This window comes from Notamacropus eugenii, chromosome 7 (assembly GCF_028372415.1).
Source record: "Notamacropus eugenii isolate mMacEug1 chromosome 7, mMacEug1.pri_v2, whole genome shotgun sequence".
Classification (NCBI taxonomy): Eukaryota; Metazoa; Chordata; class Mammalia; order Diprotodontia; family Macropodidae; genus Notamacropus; species Notamacropus eugenii.
Genome location: NC_092878.1, coordinates 53,111,260 through 53,134,037, shown reverse-complemented (window position 1 = coordinate 53,134,037; position 22,778 = coordinate 53,111,260). Strand labels below are relative to the sequence as shown.

General features: G+C 39.9%; 1 protein-coding gene and 1 long non-coding RNA gene across 4 annotated transcripts in view; one reads left to right on the top strand and one right to left on the bottom strand.

Annotated features, from left to right (window-relative positions):
• LOC140514997 (uncharacterized) overlaps nucleotides 1-2,692 on the bottom strand; it is a 28,780-nt gene extending 26,088 nt beyond the window's left edge. Inside the window, exon 1 of the long non-coding RNA XR_011970796.1 lies at nucleotides 2,598-2,692. This is a non-coding gene — a long non-coding RNA (uncharacterized lncRNA). The remainder of the gene's footprint in view (nucleotides 1-2,597) is intronic.
• Nucleotides 2,693-2,771: 79 nt separating this feature from the next.
• Nucleotides 2,772-21,065, top strand: TERB2 (telomere repeat binding bouquet formation protein 2). Of its 3 annotated transcripts, none has more exons than XM_072625545.1 (7): nucleotides 2,772-2,942; nucleotides 3,093-3,174; nucleotides 6,435-6,574; nucleotides 8,339-8,397; nucleotides 13,485-13,573; nucleotides 15,779-15,867; nucleotides 20,851-21,065. In XM_072625545.1, the coding sequence occupies exons 1-7, from the start codon at nucleotides 2,879-2,881 to the stop codon at nucleotides 20,994-20,996; spliced, it is 669 nt and encodes a 222-aa protein (XP_072481646.1). In that variant the 5' UTR covers nucleotides 2,772-2,878; the 3' UTR covers nucleotides 20,997-21,065. The 3 variants fall into 3 exon arrangements, with proteins under 3 accessions (XP_072481646.1, XP_072481645.1, XP_072481647.1); XM_072625544.1 differs by having other exon boundaries at nucleotides 3,093-3,630; XM_072625546.1 differs by lacking the exon at nucleotides 20,851-21,065 and adding an exon at nucleotides 16,178-18,203.
• The last annotated feature ends 1,713 nt before the right edge of the window (nucleotides 21,066-22,778 follow it).

The following is a 22,778-nucleotide window of genomic DNA, read 5'->3' as shown; positions in this document are numbered from 1 at the left end:
GATCCATAAACCCAGACAGCAATTACTGTGGCAAGAACTCACTATTCCCAGTTAATGGGGGAAAAAAATCTTTGTAGCAAGTTTGTCTAACAAGTCTCACTTCTAAGATATAAAAGAAGCAGATTGGAATATCTAAGAATAACAGCTACTCTCCAAGTCAACAAGCATTTAAGTGCCTAGTATGTGCTAAGCTACTGAACATACAAAGAATGGTTAAAAACAGTCCCTCTGTCCTAAAAAAGACTACAATTTAATAGGGGAGACAACATGCAAACCATTAAGCACAAATAAGATGTGTATATATAAGATAAACTGGAGATATTCAATAGAAGGAAGGCACTAGCATAGGAAAGGCTTCTTGTAAAAAGGTAGAATTTAGTTGAGCCTTGAAGGTAACCAGGGAAGCCAGGAGTTAAATGAAGAGGGAGAGAATTCCAGGCATGGAGTCAGAAGGTGAAGTGCCTTGTTCCAGGGACAGCAAGGAAGTCAGACTATGAGGTCAGTGTCATTTCACAGCAGAGTATGTGAAGCAGAGTAAAATATGAAAGGTAGGAAGTGGCCAGGTTATGAAGGGCTTTAAAAGCCAAACAGAATTTTATATTTGATCCTGGAGGTAACAGGGAGCAAATGTAGTTTCCTGAATAGGGAAGTGACATTGTCAGAGCTGCACGTTGGAAAATCATTTTGACAGATGAATAGTAGAAAGACGAAAGGGGAGAGAAACTTGGGGTAGGGAGCCCAATCAGAGGCTATTGCAATCAATAGTCTAGGGATGAGGTGATGAGTGTCTACACCAGGGTGCAGATAAACGGAACAGGCAGTTCCTGAAGAAATAAAAGTGATCAACAGCCACAGTAAAAAAAAAAAATTCTATTATAGAAATGGAAATTAAAGCAATTCTGATGGTCTGTCTTAGATCCATAAAGATGAGAAAAAAGAGAAAAAAAAACTATTGGAGAGGAACAGGAAGACAGGTCTACTAATGTACTGTTGATGAACCTATGAACAGTTCAACTATTCTGGAAAGTAGACCAAAATGTGCATACCATTTGAACCACTAGAAGACATTCCCAATATGTCCTTTCATCACTTCAATGAAACTCAATATATTTAGAACCAAGGCCTAGAGGCCTAAGGGCTACCTGAGTCTTACCTTACCTATCGCAGGTCTTCGGCTGGCCAAACCAGATAAACGTATGAGAGAAGAGACTTTCCAGAGTCGAACAAGGGTTAGGCTTTATTCAGGGTCTTGGTTACATGTGCAGGGTGAATTCTTCCTTAGGAGAGAGGAATCCTCTTCCCAAGGAGGCAAAGATCTTACAGTAAGAGAATGGAAGTGGAAGTGGGAGAGGGGTGAGGGAAGAGAGAAGAGAGGAGAGAGGGAAGAGGAGCCTTCTGTCCTCAAAGGGCCCCTCAGGCTTTCCTGACCCTACTTAAGCTCCCCCCCCCCCCCCCATACTTTGGACGTGAATACCAGGCGTGCTCTCAGCCTTTTGTTAGTCAACAGCAGGTGTGCTCAGACCCCGGGCCAATCTCCAGGGCAGCATGCTTTCCCCAGCACGTGAGGCGGAGATGCACGAGATAGCCCGGGTCTCACACCTCAATTCCCAGCTGTTCCCTGGGGGGCCTCATGAGAACTCTAAGGTTTAGAAGTCCTCACTTTTACCTCCCCGAGACTGTCCACATGGAACTGAGCTTACACCCCCAACACAAAGTCATCTTTTCCCCTACCCTTTAACACCAAACAGACTCTTCCACTATCAGTGGCATTAATTTTATCCTAATCTCTAGGATTTTAATAATATTAATTATAAAAATATATTAATATATAAATATAATAATTTAAGAGAAATGAGGAGTCATAGAATCATCTCACTCCTCCCCTCTATTTCACCCTCTTTATCTAAACTTCCTTTAAGGTATTTCTAAGATCAAATCCTCATTCCACCGCCACCCTCCTAGTCCAGGCTCTCGTACCTAGACGACTTAAGAGCCTTCAAGACCTTTCTCCCCTCCAAAATATCCTGTCACTACAAGGATCGTCCTAAAGCAGAGGTCTGACCCTATCGTGACCATGAATCCCAAATCTAGATTCCTCTTCCAGATGGCGCGGTGTAACAGCCGGGAAGTCCACCTGGGAATCCCAAGACTGCCCAGCGTTCCAACCCTTGGGCCAGGCTCACCTGCCCGACTCACCTGCCCGACTCACCTGCCTGACTCACCTGCCCGACTCACCTGTCGTAAGGCTCAAGGCTGGCTTTCCCAAGCTTCTCCAGTCGGGCCTGATCACCACGCTCATTCCCACGTGTACCCGCTCCGCCTTCCATGTCCCAACCCTCCATAAATTCAATACACATGCAGTGCCTGGCAGCCTACAGCGGACGCCTGGGGCTGACTGGATGCGCTGGGGGCTGAGTTACGCAGGATCGATAGCCGCAATGCATGCTGGGACGAACCCTACTCTCTGAAATGCCAGCGGGCTTCCACAGCCTGTCCATTGCTTTTTAAGGTCATCACTCCCCAATGGCTGCCTTCGCGGGGGTGTCCTCCCAAATCCATCGTAAATTTAGCGGGGCCTGGGGGGGCCTCGCACCTACCTAGTCTCGGGTCTGGTTCGATCGAAGCCTGTTTCTTCATCATTCACCTAGGACAGGGGCCTAGGGGACGTCACGGTTCGGGCTATAGGTCCCTGTAGAGAAGGCAGGGTCTGGGCCCTCGTGGTGGGGTCCCGCGTCGCTCCCGCCCACCGCCTGGCGGGGACCAATCAGTAAACTGGAGGGGACCAATCAGCGAGCTCGGAGGGGGCTCGCCCGCCCGCGCGCCTGCGCAGAGCCCGGAGAGGGCGGAGGGGGAAGGCGGAGGCCCCGGCGACGGCGACATGTTCAAGGACCAGCGAGCCTGGTTCTGCCGAAGCGTGGGCCAGGATCTGCAGGAGCTCTGGGGTAGGGGGGCGCGCGCGCGCCCTTGGGGGTCTCTCCGGGCCTGCCGTCCCACCCTCGCGGGGGAGGGGGCTCTGGGTCTCAGGGAGGGCCGCGTGAGGGCCTTGCAGCCGTAGGCCTCCCCCGTTCACCTTGGGCCCCCTCCCTCCGCAGAGGCCCAAGGCGGAGTGATCTGCAGCGCTCGGGAAGCGGACTTTCTGTTCAGCTGTGACGCCTCGCACCCAGACACCCGGAGGTATCCTTGCGCGCCGGCAGCGCGCCACGTGGTCCCGTGCTCTCTTCCCTCCTGCAACCTGACGCTTCCCAGACTCGTCCCCGGCGGCCCCCTGGGGCTGGCAGAGCCGCGGAGGCCCAAGGCCACGCGGTGTACGGAGAATGCTGTGGGCGACCATTTCATCGATATACGTTTGTTAAACATTTTCTGTTCTCCCCAGAGCCCTTTGAGGGTCTGGAGATCCACATGCAGAAGTTCCTGCCCTCAGGGAGCTTATAAAGAGGTCAGGGGTGTTGGCACCCCGAGAATGCCAAAGCAGAGTTGCCTCCAACGCTTTCGCTGCCAAGCCCATCTTGCAGTCAAGTGGCAGTTTATGGTGATGTCATTCGTACTGGGAGAAGTTCTTTGGGGAACTTGCAACTTAATGGGAATGAATCTAAGAATTGTATGGAAAAGGGGAAGGAAAGGAATAATTAGGTAATGCAAGGGGTCCAGGTGTCTTGGGAGCAGGCATCGTTGATTTATGGATGGGAAGATACAGGAGGTTCTGCGGACATAACTTTGTTGATAGCAGACATGGAGGGAGAAAAGACAGGTCCATGGGGATCTAGTGCCTGTAGAGTCCTTGATCAGACACCGAAGTCTGTTCTGATAAGAGAATGTTCTGCAACAAGGGAAAATTTTCTCATGGGGCTACTGAGAAATTGGGAATCTTCAAGAGACATGATCTTGGGGCTTTTTGGGGCCCAGGTCTCACCACCCCATCATTCACACTCTACTGGAGGATGCATTTTCACCCATAAATGAATATGAGGTATAAAGAGAAATACACAGTCATGGGGAGAAGAAGGGGGGAACGACTTCACTCATAAGAACTGGGTGAAATCAGTAAGTGACTCTTGAAGGAAGTGGTATGGTCTGAACCCTGAAGAAAACTAGGGACTCCAAGTATCTAGCTGAGAAAAGTTTCAAGGATGGAATGTTATAATATGGAGAACAGGGTGTAAGCTAATTAGGCAGGAGTTTAGAGACTAGTGTTTCATCCACCCCAAAGGGTAGCCTGTAGCCAGAGAACAAAGGAGTTTGCCCTTTATGCAATTGGAAGTCCCTGAATCTAGGGAGTGACTGGGTGGGACTTGAGCTAAATCAAAGCTAGATTAGAGAGAAGAGCATCCCAGGAAACCAATTAGGAGGCCAGGTGAGAAATGATTAAGGTCTAGAATAGAGTGGTTGTAGTATGTACAGAGATAAGGAGTTGGATCTGAGAGTTGTTGAAGTTGTATTGGATATGGTGATGAACTTGGGTTGCTGAAAAAAGTTGAAGGCTTTAACAGAAAGAGGGAAGTAGAGGAGGGCTGAGTTTAAGGGTTATAAGGGGAAAGATAATATGTTCTGTTTCAGGTAAAACTTGCTGTTGCTGAGAGGACATCCAGTAGACATTGAGAAATAAGAATTGATCTGGTAATCATCTTCTTAGAGATAACAGTTGAATTCATGAAAACTGGTGGCATTGAGAGGAATTCTAAGGAGAAAAGATGAAGGGACCCAGGACAGAGATCTGTGGTACCACAGTCACCAATAGGGGGAGAAACATGGATGATGATCCTGAAAAGGGGACTGAGAAGCATCTGTCAGACAGGTGGGAAGGAGCCATAAAAAGGGAAGAAAATTATCCAGGTCGGGTTGGATGTCTACTGAGGGAGACAAGGAGAGTTAAAGCACACATTTAGAGGGGTCAGTCTTGTCAAGAAGAGCCATCTTATCCTCCAAGACAGCCAGCAAAGAAGGAGGGGATGTGGGATGATGATGAGATGATTTAAATGTGGAATGGGGAGGACAGGGAGAATTAGAGGATGAGATAAGGTTCTCAATAAGTGGAATGAATATTGAGGGAGCGAAGATGGCTTGAAAACAGAAGGTTTGAAATGGCCACTGTGGGGAATATGGTAGAGGAAATTAAGGAAAAGGCATGAAGGGGTGGAGGCCTCTTCGTGACTGGAGAACGTAAATTTGTAGTGGACTCAGCTGGCACAGTTGTGAGTTCTTTCAATAGCCCTCAGCAGATTATGAGCAGTCAACAAACATTTATTGAACACTTACTGTGTACCAAGCATTATGCTAAGCCCTGGGGATACAAAAAGAGGCAGGAGACAGTCCCTGCCCTCAAGGAACTCGCAGTCTAGTGGCTGAGACAACACACAAATATGTACAAATAAGCTACATACTGGATAAGTAGGACAAAAAAATGAAATCAGGGAAGGCCCTAGAATTAAGAGGGGTGGGAAAGTCTTCACGTAGAAGGTGGGATTTTAGTTGAGACTTAAAGGAAGCCTGGGAGGTCAGTAGTCAGAGTGGAGGAGGGAGAGCTTTCCAGACATAGGGAAAACCAGAGAAAATGCCCCGGAGTGTGTCCTGTTAGAGTGAGTGTCTCGTTCACAGAACAGCCGGGAGGCCAGTGTCCCTGCACTGAAAGAGTATGTGTAGCAGGGTAAGGTATAAGAAGATGGTAAAGGTCGGAGAGGGCTAGATGAACCAGGTGCAGTGAGCCAGAATGAAGAGGTAGGTGATAAAAGTAATCCAAGGTTTGTAAAGGGGTGAGAAGGAACAGCTTATAGCCCCTGGTGCTTATTGAGTGTATAATTTGGGGTAAGTCACTTTACCTTCGGGACTTCTGTTTCCTCTTCTGTAGAATTAGGATTCCAGGCCAAATGGGTCCTGAGGTCCCTTCTAGCTTTAGCTCCACGACCCTGTGTAGGATTCAAGGGTCAAAGCCAGTGTAAAATTGAATTGGTTATCTAAAGGTTTGTTATTTAGAAGGGGTGGGGGTTGGAGAAGAGGAGGAAATGAGGCCAGAGCCAGGCCTGATGGTCTGAGAAAACAATAATAAAGAGAGAAAATGAATTTAGAAAGGGTAAGATCCTAGGCAGATATGAAAACTTACTATCAGCTCAGGCTTTAAAATTGAAGACTGCCTGAGTTACAAAGCTTGTGAGTGTAGCCAGCCATCTCGGCTTTCTTTCATCTGTCTGGGAAAAAATCATACTAAATGGTGAACAGGGCTCCTGTTTATTGGAGCTGATTAAATTCTCTGTGTGGATTCAGCTTACTTCTTCGCCTTCCCCTAAAATTTACCCTCTTTACCTATTAAAGATTTGAAGTTTGAATTTAAACGGATCATTTCACCTTTCTCTTCTATTGACCAGGTCGATTCTCAAGTTGACTAAGGTATTGAGTGTTTTAATGTTCTTTTTGCAAATTAAAATATTTTCTTTTTCTCCTAGAATATATGAAAGCTTTGATTACATGGAAGACAATGCTACAGTATTTCATGCTTATTATCTCTCTGCAGTAGCCAATGTTGATATGAAAAACACAGTGCCTTTGGGTCACTATGTCCTTCCACCTGCCTGCCTGCAAAAAGGTAAGGAAAAGGAAAAAGTATATAAAGGTATTGAAACATTCTAAGAAGTCTAATTACTTACCCCAAACTAATTTCTTAACTACTAATGTGTTGTAAATCTCTTTCTTTTATACTGTTTTCTTCTGGTTTGAGATCTTTCTTCATTAAATTTTATTTTCCTATTTCATTACAAAGATTGCAAAAAATATTGTATATTCCTTATACTCAAGGCATTCATAACACTGTTTATTTTTTAATTTTACATTTAATTCTAATTTTATTTTTTCTCTATTACAGGTAAACAAAAAATTTAACATTAATTAAAAAAAAAACTTTTGAGTTCCATATTCTCTTCCTCCCTCCTCGTGCTTCCCCTTAAGAAAGCACACCATTTGATACAGATTATACCCATACAGTCATGCATGCATTTCCATATTAGCCATGTTGCAAAAGAAAATGCCAACCAAAAAACCCCAAGAATAACAAAGAAAGTAAAAAAAAGTATGCTTCAGTATACATTCAGACGCCATCAGTTCTTTCTCTGGAGGTTGAGAGCATTTTTCGTCATAAGTCCTTTGGAGTTGTCTTAGGTCATTGGATGGCTGAGAACAGCTAAGTCGTTCGTAGTTAATTATCGGACATTATTGCTGGAACTGTGTATAGTATTCTTCTGGTTCTGCTCATTTCACTTTCCATCAGTTCGTGTAAGTCTTGAAATAGAATGTCCAGGCTTCAAACAAAATCATAGTTTACAGGGAATCTCATGATCATTACATGAACTCTTCTTGACCTGTTTTCCGGGTCATTTGTTGTTAGTATCAGATATCTTACATTTTCCTCTATTTTTTTCATTGTTTTGTTCCATTATTTCTTGCTTTCTCACAGAGTGATTTTTATTTGGTCTATTTTTGTTCTCAGAGTTCATTTCTTGAGTAAAGTTTAATACTTTCTCTTCTGAGTTATATATATTATTACGTGTGTGTGTATTTAGTTACTACTGTTTTTAAAAACTTGTACTAATTGAATAGTGGATTTGAGAAGCCAATGATCAGAGGAAACTTAACTAGTTATAATTTATTACAAAAAGATAAAGTATATGTTGAGGTTCTGTACCTGTCAATGACATAACTACCCAGGTCCCTTTTGTCCTCCTTTGGATGTGCCATGGCATACATGAAATCCAACCAGGAACTGTTGGCCAACTCTTCTAGAACTTTAGACTGACTATGAGTAGCACCTGAATACAAGGGATTATATTATTTTATACTTAGTGATAAAAAAAAAAAAAAAGGAGCTGGTACTCTTAACAAATTTAGAGCGAGCAAACCCCAAGCACTTGTCATGAGTAGAGTAGCTAAAGATACATGTGTAGGTTTAGACAGTTTCTTTGATGTTCCCTCTATGGAATAATCATTCTTTGGCAATTTCGGCCTACATATTTCTCCTCTGCTTCTCTACCTGAAATGATCAGACGACCTCAAAACAGTCAAAGAAAACTCTGTTGTGTCATCCGTTGTTTTTAGTCACAGTTACATTAAAGTAGCACATTAGCAGCCGTGTGTTTTACTCAAACATTTGATGAGAATTAAAGTAATCCCAGAACTTATCCATCAGATCTTCATGCAGCCTGGGACTGCAATTAGAAACAAATGTAAAATTTAAACATTTGTAATCACCCTGCACATTCTATAAATTAGAAGTTTCAGGTTAAGTTCTAAAAAATGCTGCAATGTCAAGTTAAAGATGTGTTTTTTTCTGAAAAGCGTTTCTTTTTCTGTACTACAGAAATAAGAAAAAAAATTGGTAGTTTTATTTGGGAGCAGAACAACGTCATGACAGAGAAGGTAAGAACCAAGGAGTGTGACTTGGATTTAAATGCGCCTTTCTCCGTTTGGGGGAGAGAGTCATGTGGTGATTTATTTACTTAGTTGAAAAACTAATATTGCTGGCATATTTAATTTATTGTTATTATTATCATGTGGCAGTAGTGATACTAATCGTAACAGCTAGTGTTTATGTAATACCTGCTCTGCTCAGGCACTGCGCTAAGTGCTTTACAGATATCTCATTGGAGCCTCACAACCTTGGGAGGTCGGTGTCGTTATTATCTGCATTTTAAGTTGAGGAAGCTGAGGAAAACAGGTTAAGTAACTTGCTTAGTAACGTGGGTGCTCAGTGTCCAAAATCAGATTTGAACTCAGGCCTTCCTGACTCCAGGCCCAGAGCTGTATCCGCTGGGTCACTTTGCTGCCTAAATTTGTTTTTTACATAGCTTTCATTTTCAAGTATATTCATCCTCACTCCCCTACCCAGTGATACATTCCTTATAATAAAAATTTAAAAAGAAAGAAAAAAATGGGTATTTCAGCAAAACAGAATGAGGTGATGATTAAATATGTGAACCATTTAGCCATTATTGGGCTAAATGAAATTAAAAGTGCTTATTACTATTGCAGAATCAATCAGCCTCCTGTTATGGTAATTATGTAGATTAATGTAAATATAAAATTATACATAAGAGAATCCAGAATATGACCGCATTTATTCCATTAAGTAAGGAATGCCTGTATAATCCCAGTAACTCTGCTAATATAATTTTTATAACTCTTCCTTGTAAATTGTACCTAGTATATGGATGACTTCTTTTTTCTGTGCAAAAAGTGAAAATTAGCCAAATTTTCTACCAGCTTCAAACTGATTTAACACTTCTAATAAATTATATTGGGATAATTTTATGTTTTTTGCACTTTTTTTTTTTTTTGAGCTCTACCCATTGTTTTTCACTTGGTAATGCCTACATATACATAGTTTTATTTATTTGTATGTGTTTTTTTTAAAGACCCTGAAGAAATACTGTTTAATTTTTGAAATTGTGGCCTTTGCTTTTAGAAAAATTAAATTAGAATTTTTAAAATATTTTATTGATGCTTAATCTTAGTTACTTGCTAATTCAACCCTCTCCCAGTTGAACCCTCCTTTAAGCAAAACCAATTGGCACAGTTTGCCTTTGATTCCAAGCAGATTTCTAGGAATTATTAACAAAGGGATGATTAGTGAACATCTAGACAAGGAAGTTTTGATCACAGAGAGCCAGCATGGATTCATTAAGAACCAGACTAATTTTACTTCCTTTTTGAATTAGGCTGGTAGATCAAGAGGATTCTGAACACGTAGATTGCCTAGATTTTTAGCAATATATTTGAAAAAGTTGTTAATGCTTTTCTTTTAGAAAAAGATGTAGAGAGATGTTTCAGATGACATAATACAGCTAGGTGGATTCAGATGGGGTTGAATTTCTGGATCCAAAGAGTAAACATCAAGTGTTCAGTGTTAGATTAAAAAGAGGCTTCAAGTTGAGTGCCCCATGGATCTGTGCCTGGTTCTTAATGCTGAAAATCCTTACCAGTGATTGAATAAGGTATAAGATGATGTACTTATCAGATTGGCAGATTAACCAAACTGAGTGGGAGAGCTAATGTACTGAAGGAAGAGAGTTAGGATACAGCATGTGTGTCTTACTTAGCATTGCAGTGATTTAAAAATACCAGTGAGGTCCACTTTAAATCCTGTGCTCTCAATACTTTTTTTCAATAAGTACTCCCCATAGATTCTCAATAACAGTAATATCTATAGCAGTCCTACCCCGTTAAAGGCAGTGCATTAAAATGCTATTTTTTGGAACAAGATATGTAGTATATTTTCATCATTCCTCTTTGGCAGTGCCTGAGTTTTCATTCAGAGCAACACCAATCAATGTATAACAATAAATTGTATTGAAATTAGTGTGGAACATCATATCATAAATAGCCTTTTTTGTTTTTAAAAAATAATTTTGTTCTTCCATTATGCCCCTCCTTAATTGTGTAATTAAAAAAATAAACCCCTCCCCAAATAAACAGTGTTGAATTTTAATGAGGATAAATGTAAAGTTTTGTACTTGGGTTGAAAAAAATCAGCTTCATACAGTGGGGATGACATGGCTAGACAATAATTCATCTAAAAAGGATTGGGAAATTCTTATAGATTGTGGCTCAACATGAGTCAGCACTATGAGATAATAGCCAAAAGCTAATGTCGTTTGGGGTTTCATTAATTGAAGTAAGCATGTCCAGGACTAGGAATGTGACAGCCCTGCTGTATATACTCAGCCCTGATCAGATTATGTTTGGATTACATGTTCATTTGGCAGGTATTGCTGTTTAGGAAGGGCATTGGACAACTGCAGCATGTCTAGAGGAGAACAGTAAGGGTAGTAATGATTCCCGAAGATCATACCATAGGAGAAAAGGATGGGGTTTGTTTATACTGGAATAGAAAAAGCACAGAGGAGACATGATAGCTGTCAAATATCTGGAGTGTTGTCATGCGGAAGATAGGGAAGGTTCAAAAAGGCAAATATAGGCATGACAGAAGGAAACACTTTCTCACAAATAGAGTGGAATGGATTGCCTGCAGAGGTAGTGGTGGGTCCCCCCTCATTTGAGGCTTTCAGTTAAAGGCTGGGTGACCACTTTCCTGGGACATTGTAGGGGGCATTCTCATACAGAGATGAATTAGAGCCCTTTCCAACATTGAAAGTTTGTGATTCTATGAAGCAACTGCGTATGTAGCATTGCATGCCCATAGTCTACCACTTCTCTGTCTGTAAAGGAAAATATGTTACATCATTTATTCTGTGGAACCAGGATCAGTCGTTATATTTAACTTAATTCTTGTCTCCTAATCTTGTTTTCATTTATATTATTGCAATTATCACGTATACTTTTTTCCTGTTTTTGTTTTCTTTGCTCTGCACCAGTTCACGTAAATCATCTCATGTTCCTCTGAATTCTCTTCTAGTTATAATTTCTTGGGCCACAACAATATTCCATTACATTCATTTACCACACTTTTTTCAGCCTTTCTTCATTTGATGGGTGACTGCTTTGTTTCCAATTATTTACTGCTACAGAAAGTGCTTTCATGGATATTTTGGTACATGTGGGATGTTTCAACCTATCAAAGATGATGAAGAGTATAGTAATTTTTCTTGAATAATTCCAAATTACCCTCATATTTTTTATGATAGGAGAGAGTCCATCAAACTATGCCCTGAAGTGTTCAAATTTTGATTAGTAATGGAAGTTTGAGTCTGTATTTGCTGGGATGTGTAGTTTTACATCCAACTTATGTGTTTAAAGGCACCTTAGCAATCATGTTGTCTAACTCACTAATTTTATATGAAGGCAAACTGAAGTCCAAAACAGTAGTTATATGTCCAACATGACACAGCAGATGACAAAACCAGAATTCTGACAATAATTAGGAAATTAGTAGATTGTACATGTTGGGACTGTAGTGAATGACCGTAATCAGTGACCTAAATGAAGGCATAGATGGGCAAGCTTTTCACATTTGTAGATGACACAGAGTTGAGAGTTAACACATTAAAGAACAGAATAAAGATCTAAAAATAAAACAATAAAAAGTTTTAAAAGAGTAGGCTGAACCTAATATGGTGGAATTTAAGAGTTAGTTAAGTGCAACATCCTGTAACAAGGTTCAAAAAAATAAATTGCCCAAGTTCAGGGTTTGGGGAGTTGGAGGGGTGGAGATATTGCTAAATAACAGTCTTTGTATGACATCAGTCTTACAGACAGACAGTCTTAGTGGACTGTTGACCCACGAGTCAACAGTATAACATGGCAGTCAGCAAAATTAATTCTGTTTTAGGCTTCATCAAGAGAAGAATAGTGTTCAGAACAAGGGAGGTGATGGTCCTGTTGTACTCTGTCCTGGTCATATCACATCTGGAGTGTTATGCTTAGTTCTGGGCACCACGTTGTTTTCTATTTCTTTTTTTAAACACTTTCTTTGTTGATATCTTTAAGTTTTACATTATCTGCATTTCCCAGTGTACACTTCCCTCTCCCTTTTCCAGAGCAAAATTGTAGCAAAAAAATTAAAAAGTGGGGAAAATAGTGAAACTAGCTGACATATTTTAAAAGTCTTATCATATATACAGTGTTCCGCACCCCTAGTGTCCTTACCTCTTCAAAGAGATGGGAGAGGAAAGCATATTTTAGGAGAGAAAAGTTTTAAGTTCCTCCATACGGTGAAGGGATCAAAACTATGTCATCTGAGACTCCCTTGAAAGAACCACGGATATTTATATTAGTGAAGACTTACTTCACAGTGGGTGGGTGAGGAACCTTGATAGCGGCCTTCATGTATTTGAAGGTTTTCTAATCAGAGTTGCTGTGCTTTGCCCCAAAAGGCAGAACTAGGCACAGGGAGCTGTAGAGAAGCAGATACAGGCATGTTGCATGGGAAGAATGATTTAGAGTTGGAAAGAGGAATGTATTGCTTCAGGATGTAGAAGATACCCCATCACTAGAAATCTTCAAGCAGAGACTGGGTAACCATTGGAGGGTATTGTTGAGGGGAGCTACCTTCAACTCTGGGGTGCTGTGATTGTAGGGATGGTCTCAAAGTTAACAGCTTATTTAATCGGTAGTAGTCCTCTTCTCAAGGGGCCGTCAGATCAAAATGTCTTGATAGAAGCATTTGGCCATTGAAATTGGTGACAGTAACAAGGAAAAATTCTCTAAGTTTTAGAATCCAATTTAATATATTATGTGAGGATGCCAGTAATAAAAGTAGTTGTATCCATCCTTTGAATAATGCTTACTTAGTCCATATTCAGTTACTTTAGAGATAAATGCTCCATTTGGAACTTTAAAAAAGTTGAAGGTTTTCATTTCTCATATTTCAGTTGGATTTACTTCCCTGGCTTGTAATCTTTGTGGAATTTATCAGTCTGCCAGATGGGTCAGGAGTGTTAGGAAACATTTTTTTTTTGGTTTAAAACATTTTGCTTTTGTTTAAGAAATTGTAGTAGTTAAGTCATCTGTGAACTATCTTTTTACACAATTTATTTGCCTATCCACAGCATGATGAGGTAAAGCCAAGTGAAATGCAGAAGCAGCTCAGGGAAAATACTGAATTATTGACACAGCCTGAAAAAGATCCTTTCATAAGGTATTGTGTTTATCACTACTTGTTATTGGGATAATTAAAAAAATACCAAATCAGTGATCCCACTTTTAATCCTTGAATCTATAGGGAGTAGAATGTTGAATAAAGGAAGAAAAAAATAAAATATTTTATTTCTCTAATATCTAGGTGAATTACTGAAAGACTAATAATGCAACTATAAAATTTAATTTGTGTTACCAGTCCCACAATTTTCTGTGTTCCTTTATTGATCCATTTATTCAACAAGCATTCTATGTTTGGGAACTGAAAAGTTTCATTAGAACAGACGTTTATAGCATAGAATTGTTAATAAAAAAAATAGAATAAGAATTAGGAAATAAACTATATTTTTGTTTGTTTTTAAATGGAGCTGCCATACTTTGAGTCCTAGGCACTACCAAAATACCATCTTTCTCATAGTCTGGCCCTGACTCACTATTCTCTTGCTTATTGGGATCATTAAGGCTGATTTCCCTTTTGAGAAAAGTAGAATAGAGAACAAAATGTTAATATTAAAAATATTCTCAGAAGAGAAAACACATGTAATTTTTAAGACTGTAAGAGGAATGATAAGGTAAAAGAGCAGTAGTCCAGATAAGAAAGGGAACAGAGCCCCTGCCCTTAGGTTTGTCTTTTCCTAAAATTCCTTTAGTCTCTACGTAGAGCTTCCCCTGTGGAACCAGCAGAGGGCCCAGTGGTGGCACAAATAAACTCGAGGCTGTAGTTAGCCTTCAGAAAGCCTGAGGTCACAAGAGCTGAAGGAGAGGAAATGATCACTTTTATTGCTGTGTCAGAAGGGGAATTTCTTTTGCCTGAATTAGCTGACTTGGGTTTTTAGGACATACCCTTCCCAAATTCTTAACTTAATTTTGCAGAGTTTTTGTTTTAGTTCTTGGGAAGCATATCTGCGGTTCTCATTTTCTTTGAGCAATATTATTCATTCCTGGAGGGGTTTAAATGAATCTTCTTTTTAGACATTTAATATTCCTTAATAATACATTTCAAGAAAACTAGTCTTTTTTTCTTTTTAAAATTTGATATCTTTGTATTTCATTAAATATTTCCTAATTACATGGAAATAAATGTTAGCATTTATTTTTTAAAATTTGAGTTCCAAATTCTCCTCCTTCCTCCTGCTCCTCCCCTGCCCCTTGAGAAAATAAGCAGTATGATAGTAAATTAAACGTGTGACATCATGAAGAGCATTTCCATATTAACCATGTTGCAAAAGAAAACATACATACAAGAACAAGAAAAATGGAGAAAAATTGAAAAGTGTGCTTCAGTCTGTACTCAGAGTTCATCGGTTCTCTCTGTGGAGGTGGATAGCATTTTTCATCACAGAAGTTCTAGCTTTTTAATTAAATTTTTATATTTGCACTAACTGGTCAGATTGATGGAATCTTGAGTTGGTTTTCAAAACCTCCAGTAAAGAGAAACCTACCAAAGGAAGGACTTTCTTGTTCTAAGTAGAGTAAATTATTTTACCTAGAATAAGTAAAGAATGTGTTCTTGTTAATAAAGAATAAGCATTTGTAGCTTACTTAGCTTTTGAAAGTATTAGATATCAGTTAAATGTACAAGACCAAAACCACACTCACCGTAATTTAAATTTGTTTAATGGTTCAAAAGGCATATCGAAATCTTATTCAGAATATTGAGGTTATTAGGTTATTAGGGATATTATATCGCTAAGGTAATGATGCGTGAAGATGGTACATAATAAAGTTCTCATTAATAGAATGCTGAGTAATAAAAGTTTGCTGTTTTATGTTTTTATTATAAAACGTGTAACAAATTTTAAAAATGTATCTGCCATCTTTCCCTCCTTTTTGGAATATTTGCTGTTAATCCTTTGTGCAAAAATGCATGAAAAAATGAACTAACTCATTTCAAGTATGCTTCTTAAAGTATGACGCTGGTGGCTCAAGTGAATCAAGGGTGTGTTCCCTTTAACTCTTAACTTTGTGAGCATGATTGCTAAGGATTATGAAAGATAATACATATAAAAGTGAGACACCATTTAATATAGCTTTACTCAGTAAGATCTGAGTTCAGAACAAGGAGCCATTGAAACTACCATATGCTAAATTTAAATGAAGAGTTCTAAATTGTTTTGTTTTTTTTTTTTTAATCTGAAATAGAATCCAGAAAAACAAATACAGATTGTAACGTATGGGGCTTTGCCCTCTGTATTTCATTTTGCAGCACTAAAAAGCATTTCTCAAGAACTCCAGTTACAGGAAAACAACTATATTATCCTCTCCAGAATTATCCAGTGAATAACATGGTAACAGGTAAAAAAAAAGAAAGAAAAAGTTTAAACATTTTTGTTGAGAAGCTACAAGTGATTAAGCTGCAGGATGCAAACAGAACACTTCAGTAGCTTGGCAAATCTAGCCCATTGTATGTCATTCATAGAAATGAAGGTCGAGGGAGCAGAATTCACACTCAGATGTTATACTTCGTTGACATTTAATAGTATTAGTTGACTAATAATTGGCAGTAATAGTTGGGGTTTATTTTTTTGTGCAGACCAGTGATTTCTTTGGTGTAGGAAACTTCCGGTGAGGAAATACAGTTCCCTCTCTTTATCTGTCCGTGCAGGACTGCAGCAGTCTTGGAGAGCTGCCAGAGACAGGACTTGAACCCAGGTCTTCCCTATTCTAGCTCTCTACCTACTAATCCATACAACCTCTCAAGAGACCCAGATTGTGGGGGAAGTGGCAGCCAGCGACTCCCAAAGCCAACTTCAGATAGTAACTAATGGGACTAGTGAGCAGATAGGGTTAAGTGTGTGCGTTAAGCATTTTTTTAGATTTAAATATCTTGTTGAAAACTTAACAAACAAAACAATACACAAAGAACAACAAAGATGACTGTGTATGACACTGAGTTTGTTCTGTACAGTTTATAGACGTTGAATTTAGCACAGTGACAAAATTGTTTTGGGTTCCCTTCTGAACGTTTTCTTCTATGCACTTTTAAAGTATTATGTCGATGCTATTTTTTTCTCTTTTTTGCATCTCTATCGCTACCCACCAAATCACCTCTCTCTCACCGAATAGAAGCCATTTTTTATTACAATAAGTATGGTCATGCAGAACAACTCACTATATTGTCCATATCTGCAAATGTATGTCTTGTTCTGCACCTCTGCTCTATAACCTTTGTACCAAAAAGTGGGTGGTGTGCCTCGTCTGCAGCTTCTGAAATTGTGATTGGTCACTGTGCTGATCAGAGTTCTGTAGGCATTCAGAATTGTTTTACACTTCATCATTGTGGTTGTCACGTGAATTGTTCTCTTTTTTTTTACTCAGGGCAGTTAGCATAGCCTTATGGGTGCTACGCCCCTCCGTGCTACTGAATTTATTTTAAAAAAAAATACTGTCAGTAGAAATTAGTTGGCTCAGAAGAATCTTGGCTTCGTGGGTGTTTAATGGTGGTGAATTACAGCTAAAGAAAAATCAGTGAAAGACATTAATATTGATGATTCAGTTAAGACATGAGGTAAGATTTAGACATGGCAACAGTGCTACTATGCCTCATTCTTCATTACTGGATAAAAAGAAGAGCTGTGCTATTACCCCCTTCCCAACCTCACCCCCCCATACCACCATCACCATCTCTGCCACAAAAAAGTCAAATATAGTTCTAGAAAGTAGTGGACTGTCATACTAAGACATAAGTGGAATTTTTTTTCAGCCTAGGGTTCAGTAAATTCTTCTGGGGTATTTATATGATAGAGTGAATAGTGTTGAATTTGGAGTCAGAAAGACCTCAGGTCAAATCCAGCCTCAGACATTTACTAACAGTGTGACCCTCAGCAAGTCCAACCCCTTGGTGCCTCAGTTTCTTCACCTGTAAAGTGGGGATAGTAGCACCAATGTTTCAGGGTTTTTGTAAGGATCAAATGAGATATTTGTAAAGCTCAATACAAACCTTAAAGCAGTCACTCAGTGCTAGTTATTACTGTTATTATTGAAGAGTCTGAAGGAAAAATAAGTTTCTTGTGTTTATGCATTTATACATTAACAAATAATTCTTCACTCCACCCCCTGCATTTGTATTTCTGTATTTAATTTTTTAAAAAATCTACTTTAGAGAGTGGGTTGGAAAGAGCAGTTTGGTAGTAGCTTTTCACATTCTCAATAGCAACTTAGAGTTCTTTAATCAATCAGTCAGAGGACTAGTGTTTACTGACACCTACAGCATATTAGGGATGCAGTGACAAAAGAGGTGTAGTCCCTGTCCTGAAGGTGCTCTCATTCTTTTGGGGGAAATGATACTTACACATCAAGGGAATGCAAAATACATATGAGGTAAAGAGGAAGGAATGAGGCGGGAGAGGGCTCTCTAGTACCCGGGGGGAACCAGGAAGGGCCTCTGGTAGAAAATGACCCTTGAGCTGAGCTAGGAAGGAAACCATGATTCTGAGAGGTAAAGGTGAGGAGAGAGTTCACTGTAGGTAGGTGTGGGGGGCCAGTCACCTGGGCAAAGATTCTTTGTACAGGGAACAAGAGAACAGAAAAAGTGTTATGTGCATATATGGGGATACACTCGGTGTGAATCTCCGTAACATTCAGCCCACTTAAGACAATGACATGTAGTGATTAAACGTCTGACTTGTAAAGCTGTCTTGATTTTGTTTCCTTCTGGACTTGGTTCTCTCCTGTTCTGTGTGTGTGCTTTTTAGCGTACTTCAGCAACTTTCTTTTCTTACTCTTTTGGACACTTGTCACTAACTCTACTGCTTTCTGCCTCCCATCCTCAAATAATGCCCTTTTCAGTTCAATAAACATTTAGCACGGACTGTGTGCCAGACACTGTTCTCAGCGCTGAGATACATACAAAACAGGACAAAAGAAAGCCCCTGCTCTCAAGGAGCTTATATTCGATTGGAAGAGAAAACATGAATAAGACAAATATACACAAAGCAAGCCATAGAAAGGAAAAATAGGAGAAGATACTGAAATTAAATGGGGTTAGGGAAGGCTTCCTGTAGAAGGTGGCATATTAGTAGGGATTAAAGGAAGTCAGGGAGCTCAGCAATCAAAGGGAGGGCAGACATGGGGGAGAGCCAGAGAAAATGCCCAGAGCTGAGTGTCTTGTTTGTGGAACATCCAAGAGGCCGGTGTCAGTGGATCAAAGAGTATGTGCTAGGGAGTAAGGTGTAAGAAAACTGGAAAGGTAGGAGGGGGCTAGGTTATGAAGGGCTTCGAATGCCAAACAAAGAATTTTGTATTTGATCTTGGAGGCAATAGGAAGCCACTGGAGTTTATTAAGCAGGGATGTGACTTAATCAGACCTGCATTTTAGGAAAATCACCTTAGTAGCTGAATGGAGGATGGATTGGTGTGGGGAGAGACTTGAGGTAGGCAGACCCTTCCTCCCCAACCCGGCCCCCCCCCCCCAGGCTATGGTACAGGTGTGAGGTGATGAGGGCCTGCACTGTGGTAGTGTCAGAGGAGAGGGGGATGCATTAAAGAGATGTTGCAGAGGTGAAATTGTCGGGCCTTGGCAACAGCTTGGATATGGGGGGTGAGAGATAGGAATCCAGGATAACTTCTAGCTTGTGAGTCTGAGGTACTGCAAAGATGGTGGTGCCTTCTACAGGAATAGGGAAGAGTTAAGGAGATTTCTGTTTTGGACGTAATGAGTTTAAGATTTCTGTTGGAGTTTGAGTATCTGAAAGGAAATTGGAGATGCGAGATTGGAGAGGGATAGGTAGATTTGAGAGTCATTAGCATAAAGGTGGTTATTAAATCCATAGGAGCTGATGAGATCACCAAGTGAAGTAGTATAGAGGGAGAAGAGAAGAGGGCCCCGGTCAGAGCCCTGGGGACATCTGTGGTTAGAGAGAGGGTGATCTGGAAGAGGATCCAGAGGGGAGACAGATGAGGGGTCGGTATGAGGAAAACCAGGAGAGAGGACTATCAAATAGGAGTCATCAGCAGTGTCAGAGGCTGCAGAGAGGTCAAGGAGAATGAGGATTGAGAAGAGGCCACTGGATCTGGCAATGAAGAGATCATGGGTAACCTTGGGGAGAGCAGTGGAATGATAAGGTCAGAGTTAAGAGAGCAAGAGGAAAGCGTGGTGGGCAGTTGTGGGCAGCCTTTCAGAGGAGTTTAATTGCAAAGGGCAGAAGAGAAATGGGGGAGAGTCTGCAGGATAGAAACCGTCCTTATGACCAGTGAGCATTGGCAAGCAAGCAAATCCACGTACTTGCCATGTCTAAAAATGTCTGTCTCATTCTGCACCGAGTCCATTTCCTCTCCATTGCGAGATGAATCACTTGCTTCATCATCAGGGCCTGGAGTTTTGATTGGTCATCGCATTGATCAGATTTTTTTAAGTCTTTCAGTCTTCTTTTTCCTTACAGTGTTCTGCTTATATAAATTGTCTGATGCCCTGTTCCCATCAATTCAAGGCATTCCAGTGACTTCCCCATTATCTCCAGATTAATTATAAAGTCCTCCTTTTGGCTTTTAAAGCCCTTTATCATCTAGCCCCTTCCTACCTGTCAGCTAGGTAGGATAGCGCCCTGGGCCTGGAGTCAGGAAGACCTGAGTTCAGATGTGGCCTCAGTACTGACTGGCTGTATGACCTTGGGCAGGTCAGTTAACCTCTTACTTGCCTCTGTTTCGTCCGTTGTAAAATGAAGATAATAGTACCTACCTCCCAGAGTTGTTGCGAGGCTCAGGTGAGACAAGATTTAGAACAGTGCTTAGCATAGTGTCTGGCACATAGTAGGCTTTTTATAAGTGCTTGTTTCCTTCCTTCTTTCTCACCTCTCCAATTTTCTTACACTTTGCACCCTACCACCTACTCAGCCATCTTGTAACACTGGCCTCCTTGTCGTTCACTTAACGAGACACCCCGTCTCCTTATTCTGGGCATTTTCTCTGCCTCTCCCCCATGCTACTCTCTCCGAATCTCTGTGCCCTGGCTTCCTTCAAGTCTCTTTTTCTACAGGAAGCCTTTCCTTGTGTGCCTTAATGCTAGAGTCTTCCCGCTATTCATGATCTCCAATTTATCCTGTATAGATCTGGTTTGTATCCTGTATAGATCTTGTCCGCTTTCTCCTCCGTCAGACTGTTCCCCATCTGAGCAGTTTCACTGCTATAACTGGAATCATTAAAAAAAAATTTTAAATAAAAAAAAAAGCTGGAATCTTATCTTCTTTTCTGTACAACTTTTCATTAATCCTAACTCAAAGGATCAAAAAAGATTGGAAAGAAGGGAACTCAGACATTTCAAATACAGTTTTCCCTCTGTAGGTTATGTTTCTGTTGATACAATGAAGAAATTCCTTGGTGAGCTACATGACTTCATTCCTGGAAGCTCAGGATACTTGGCATATCATGTTCAAAAGGAAATCAACGTCTTTTCTGCTGTAAAAAATAAATTGAAGAGAAAATGTTAAATTGGATTATCCTCTGTTCATCTATTTTCTATAAAATGTGTTATTAAATTAAGCATTGTTTAACATTAATCTTTTAAAATGGCATTTTCTTTCCCTCAACCTTAAGTAAGAATTCATTAGAAAACTTAGAGCCATTTTGATCAGGTAACAGGAGTTCCGCAGCAGGTTGTTTCGCCCTGATTTGTGGCATTAAGCAAACACATTATAAAGTGACACTTTTGGGAGGTATTGTAGTTATTGAAACGTCCTTTCCATTGTAAGTCTTACATTACCCTTACTAGTCAGAATGCTTCTCTTTTGGCTTAAAATTGTTGTATAGTAAATTCAGAGCTTTGTAAACTTGAATATACTTCTGATGAAAATTTAATTTGACACAGGTGTTATGGAATACTGTAGTAAATTTTCACTAACAAAGAGTAATGAGTCACTTTTCTTTGCTAAAAATTGAGTAGTGCTACAGTTTAGGAACTGAGGCTTAAAAAAAAAGAAAATAAACTTAATGCTGTGTGATTATGACCAAGCTTGGCCTGGAGAAGAGTTTCAGAAAATGTGCCTCTCTCCTTTCTTTGCACAGGTGGTAGGAGTGGAGTATTTTATATGTGTGTATGTGTATTTATGTATGTATGTATATGTATATATGCTTATAGTCAGGCTTCGTTTGTGTGTTACTGTTTTTGCTGAGTTGAGATTTTTTTTCCCTTACGACAACTTGCCCGGTAAGGAAAGAGAAGGATATATTCAGAATTAAATTGAGGTGATGTTAAAACAAATAATAGCAAGAAAAACTTTATAAAAGAACTCTATAGATATGCTCTTAAATTTTCACCAACCGAAGTTATTAAAGGCTTTAATGCAAAACTGGCAGCAAAACTAACCGCTCCTGTGTCTCTGAGTCATTGAACTGGAAGAGACCTTGGAGATCAGTTAGTCCATTTCTCTCATTTTACAGATGAGGGACTGAGGCTAAAGGTTTGCCCAGGGTTATAGAGCTAGTTAGTACAAAAGACAGGACTAGTACTCAAGTCTTCTGACTCTCAGGCCTTTTCACTTATCATACTAGATGTACTGTGGCATATGTATCACAGTTACCTAGATATATTGCTGAGGGGAGTCAGGTAGATGCCAGCATACCTTGAAAGATCTGATAAGCTTTCCTATCTTTAACATATTATTGTATAAACATTTTGGTCCTTTGCTAAGAGATTATAGTTACAATTATAATAATATAATCATAATTATAAATCATAGCAGATAAAAGTGAGTAATACTTAATGCTTATGGAGTATAATTACCCTCTATATCAGTTTAGGTCTGTTTGGCAACCTTCTTGTTATCACTGTTAGCCAAGAACCAGGCCACTGCCTTTTTCTACCCCTCAGACAACCATATACAAGTGATTTCTATTTAGACCCCAAGGTGCACAGAACAAAATTGAATATTGAAACATTTTACCATCTGAAAATACTGCATATTTCAAAAGAATCCTGTATAGATTTAATCAGGGATTGAAAATGGAATTTTTATTCTAAGTTTCATTATAGTTATTCTTATATTAACATTAAACTAACATTATATCATGAATGTTAGAGTAAACAGATAGAAGACTGACAAGTGCTTCTCAATAATATTTTGGCACTTTGAGAAGATGACAATACCAGATTACTTTTTAATGTTTTTATAGTAACTCTAACATGTCACAAGGAAATTGTAATTAGCATGTGATCATTTCTAATGCACTGGATTCTGTTTTAAATGGAAACTTTTACGGTGGGAGCCCTGATA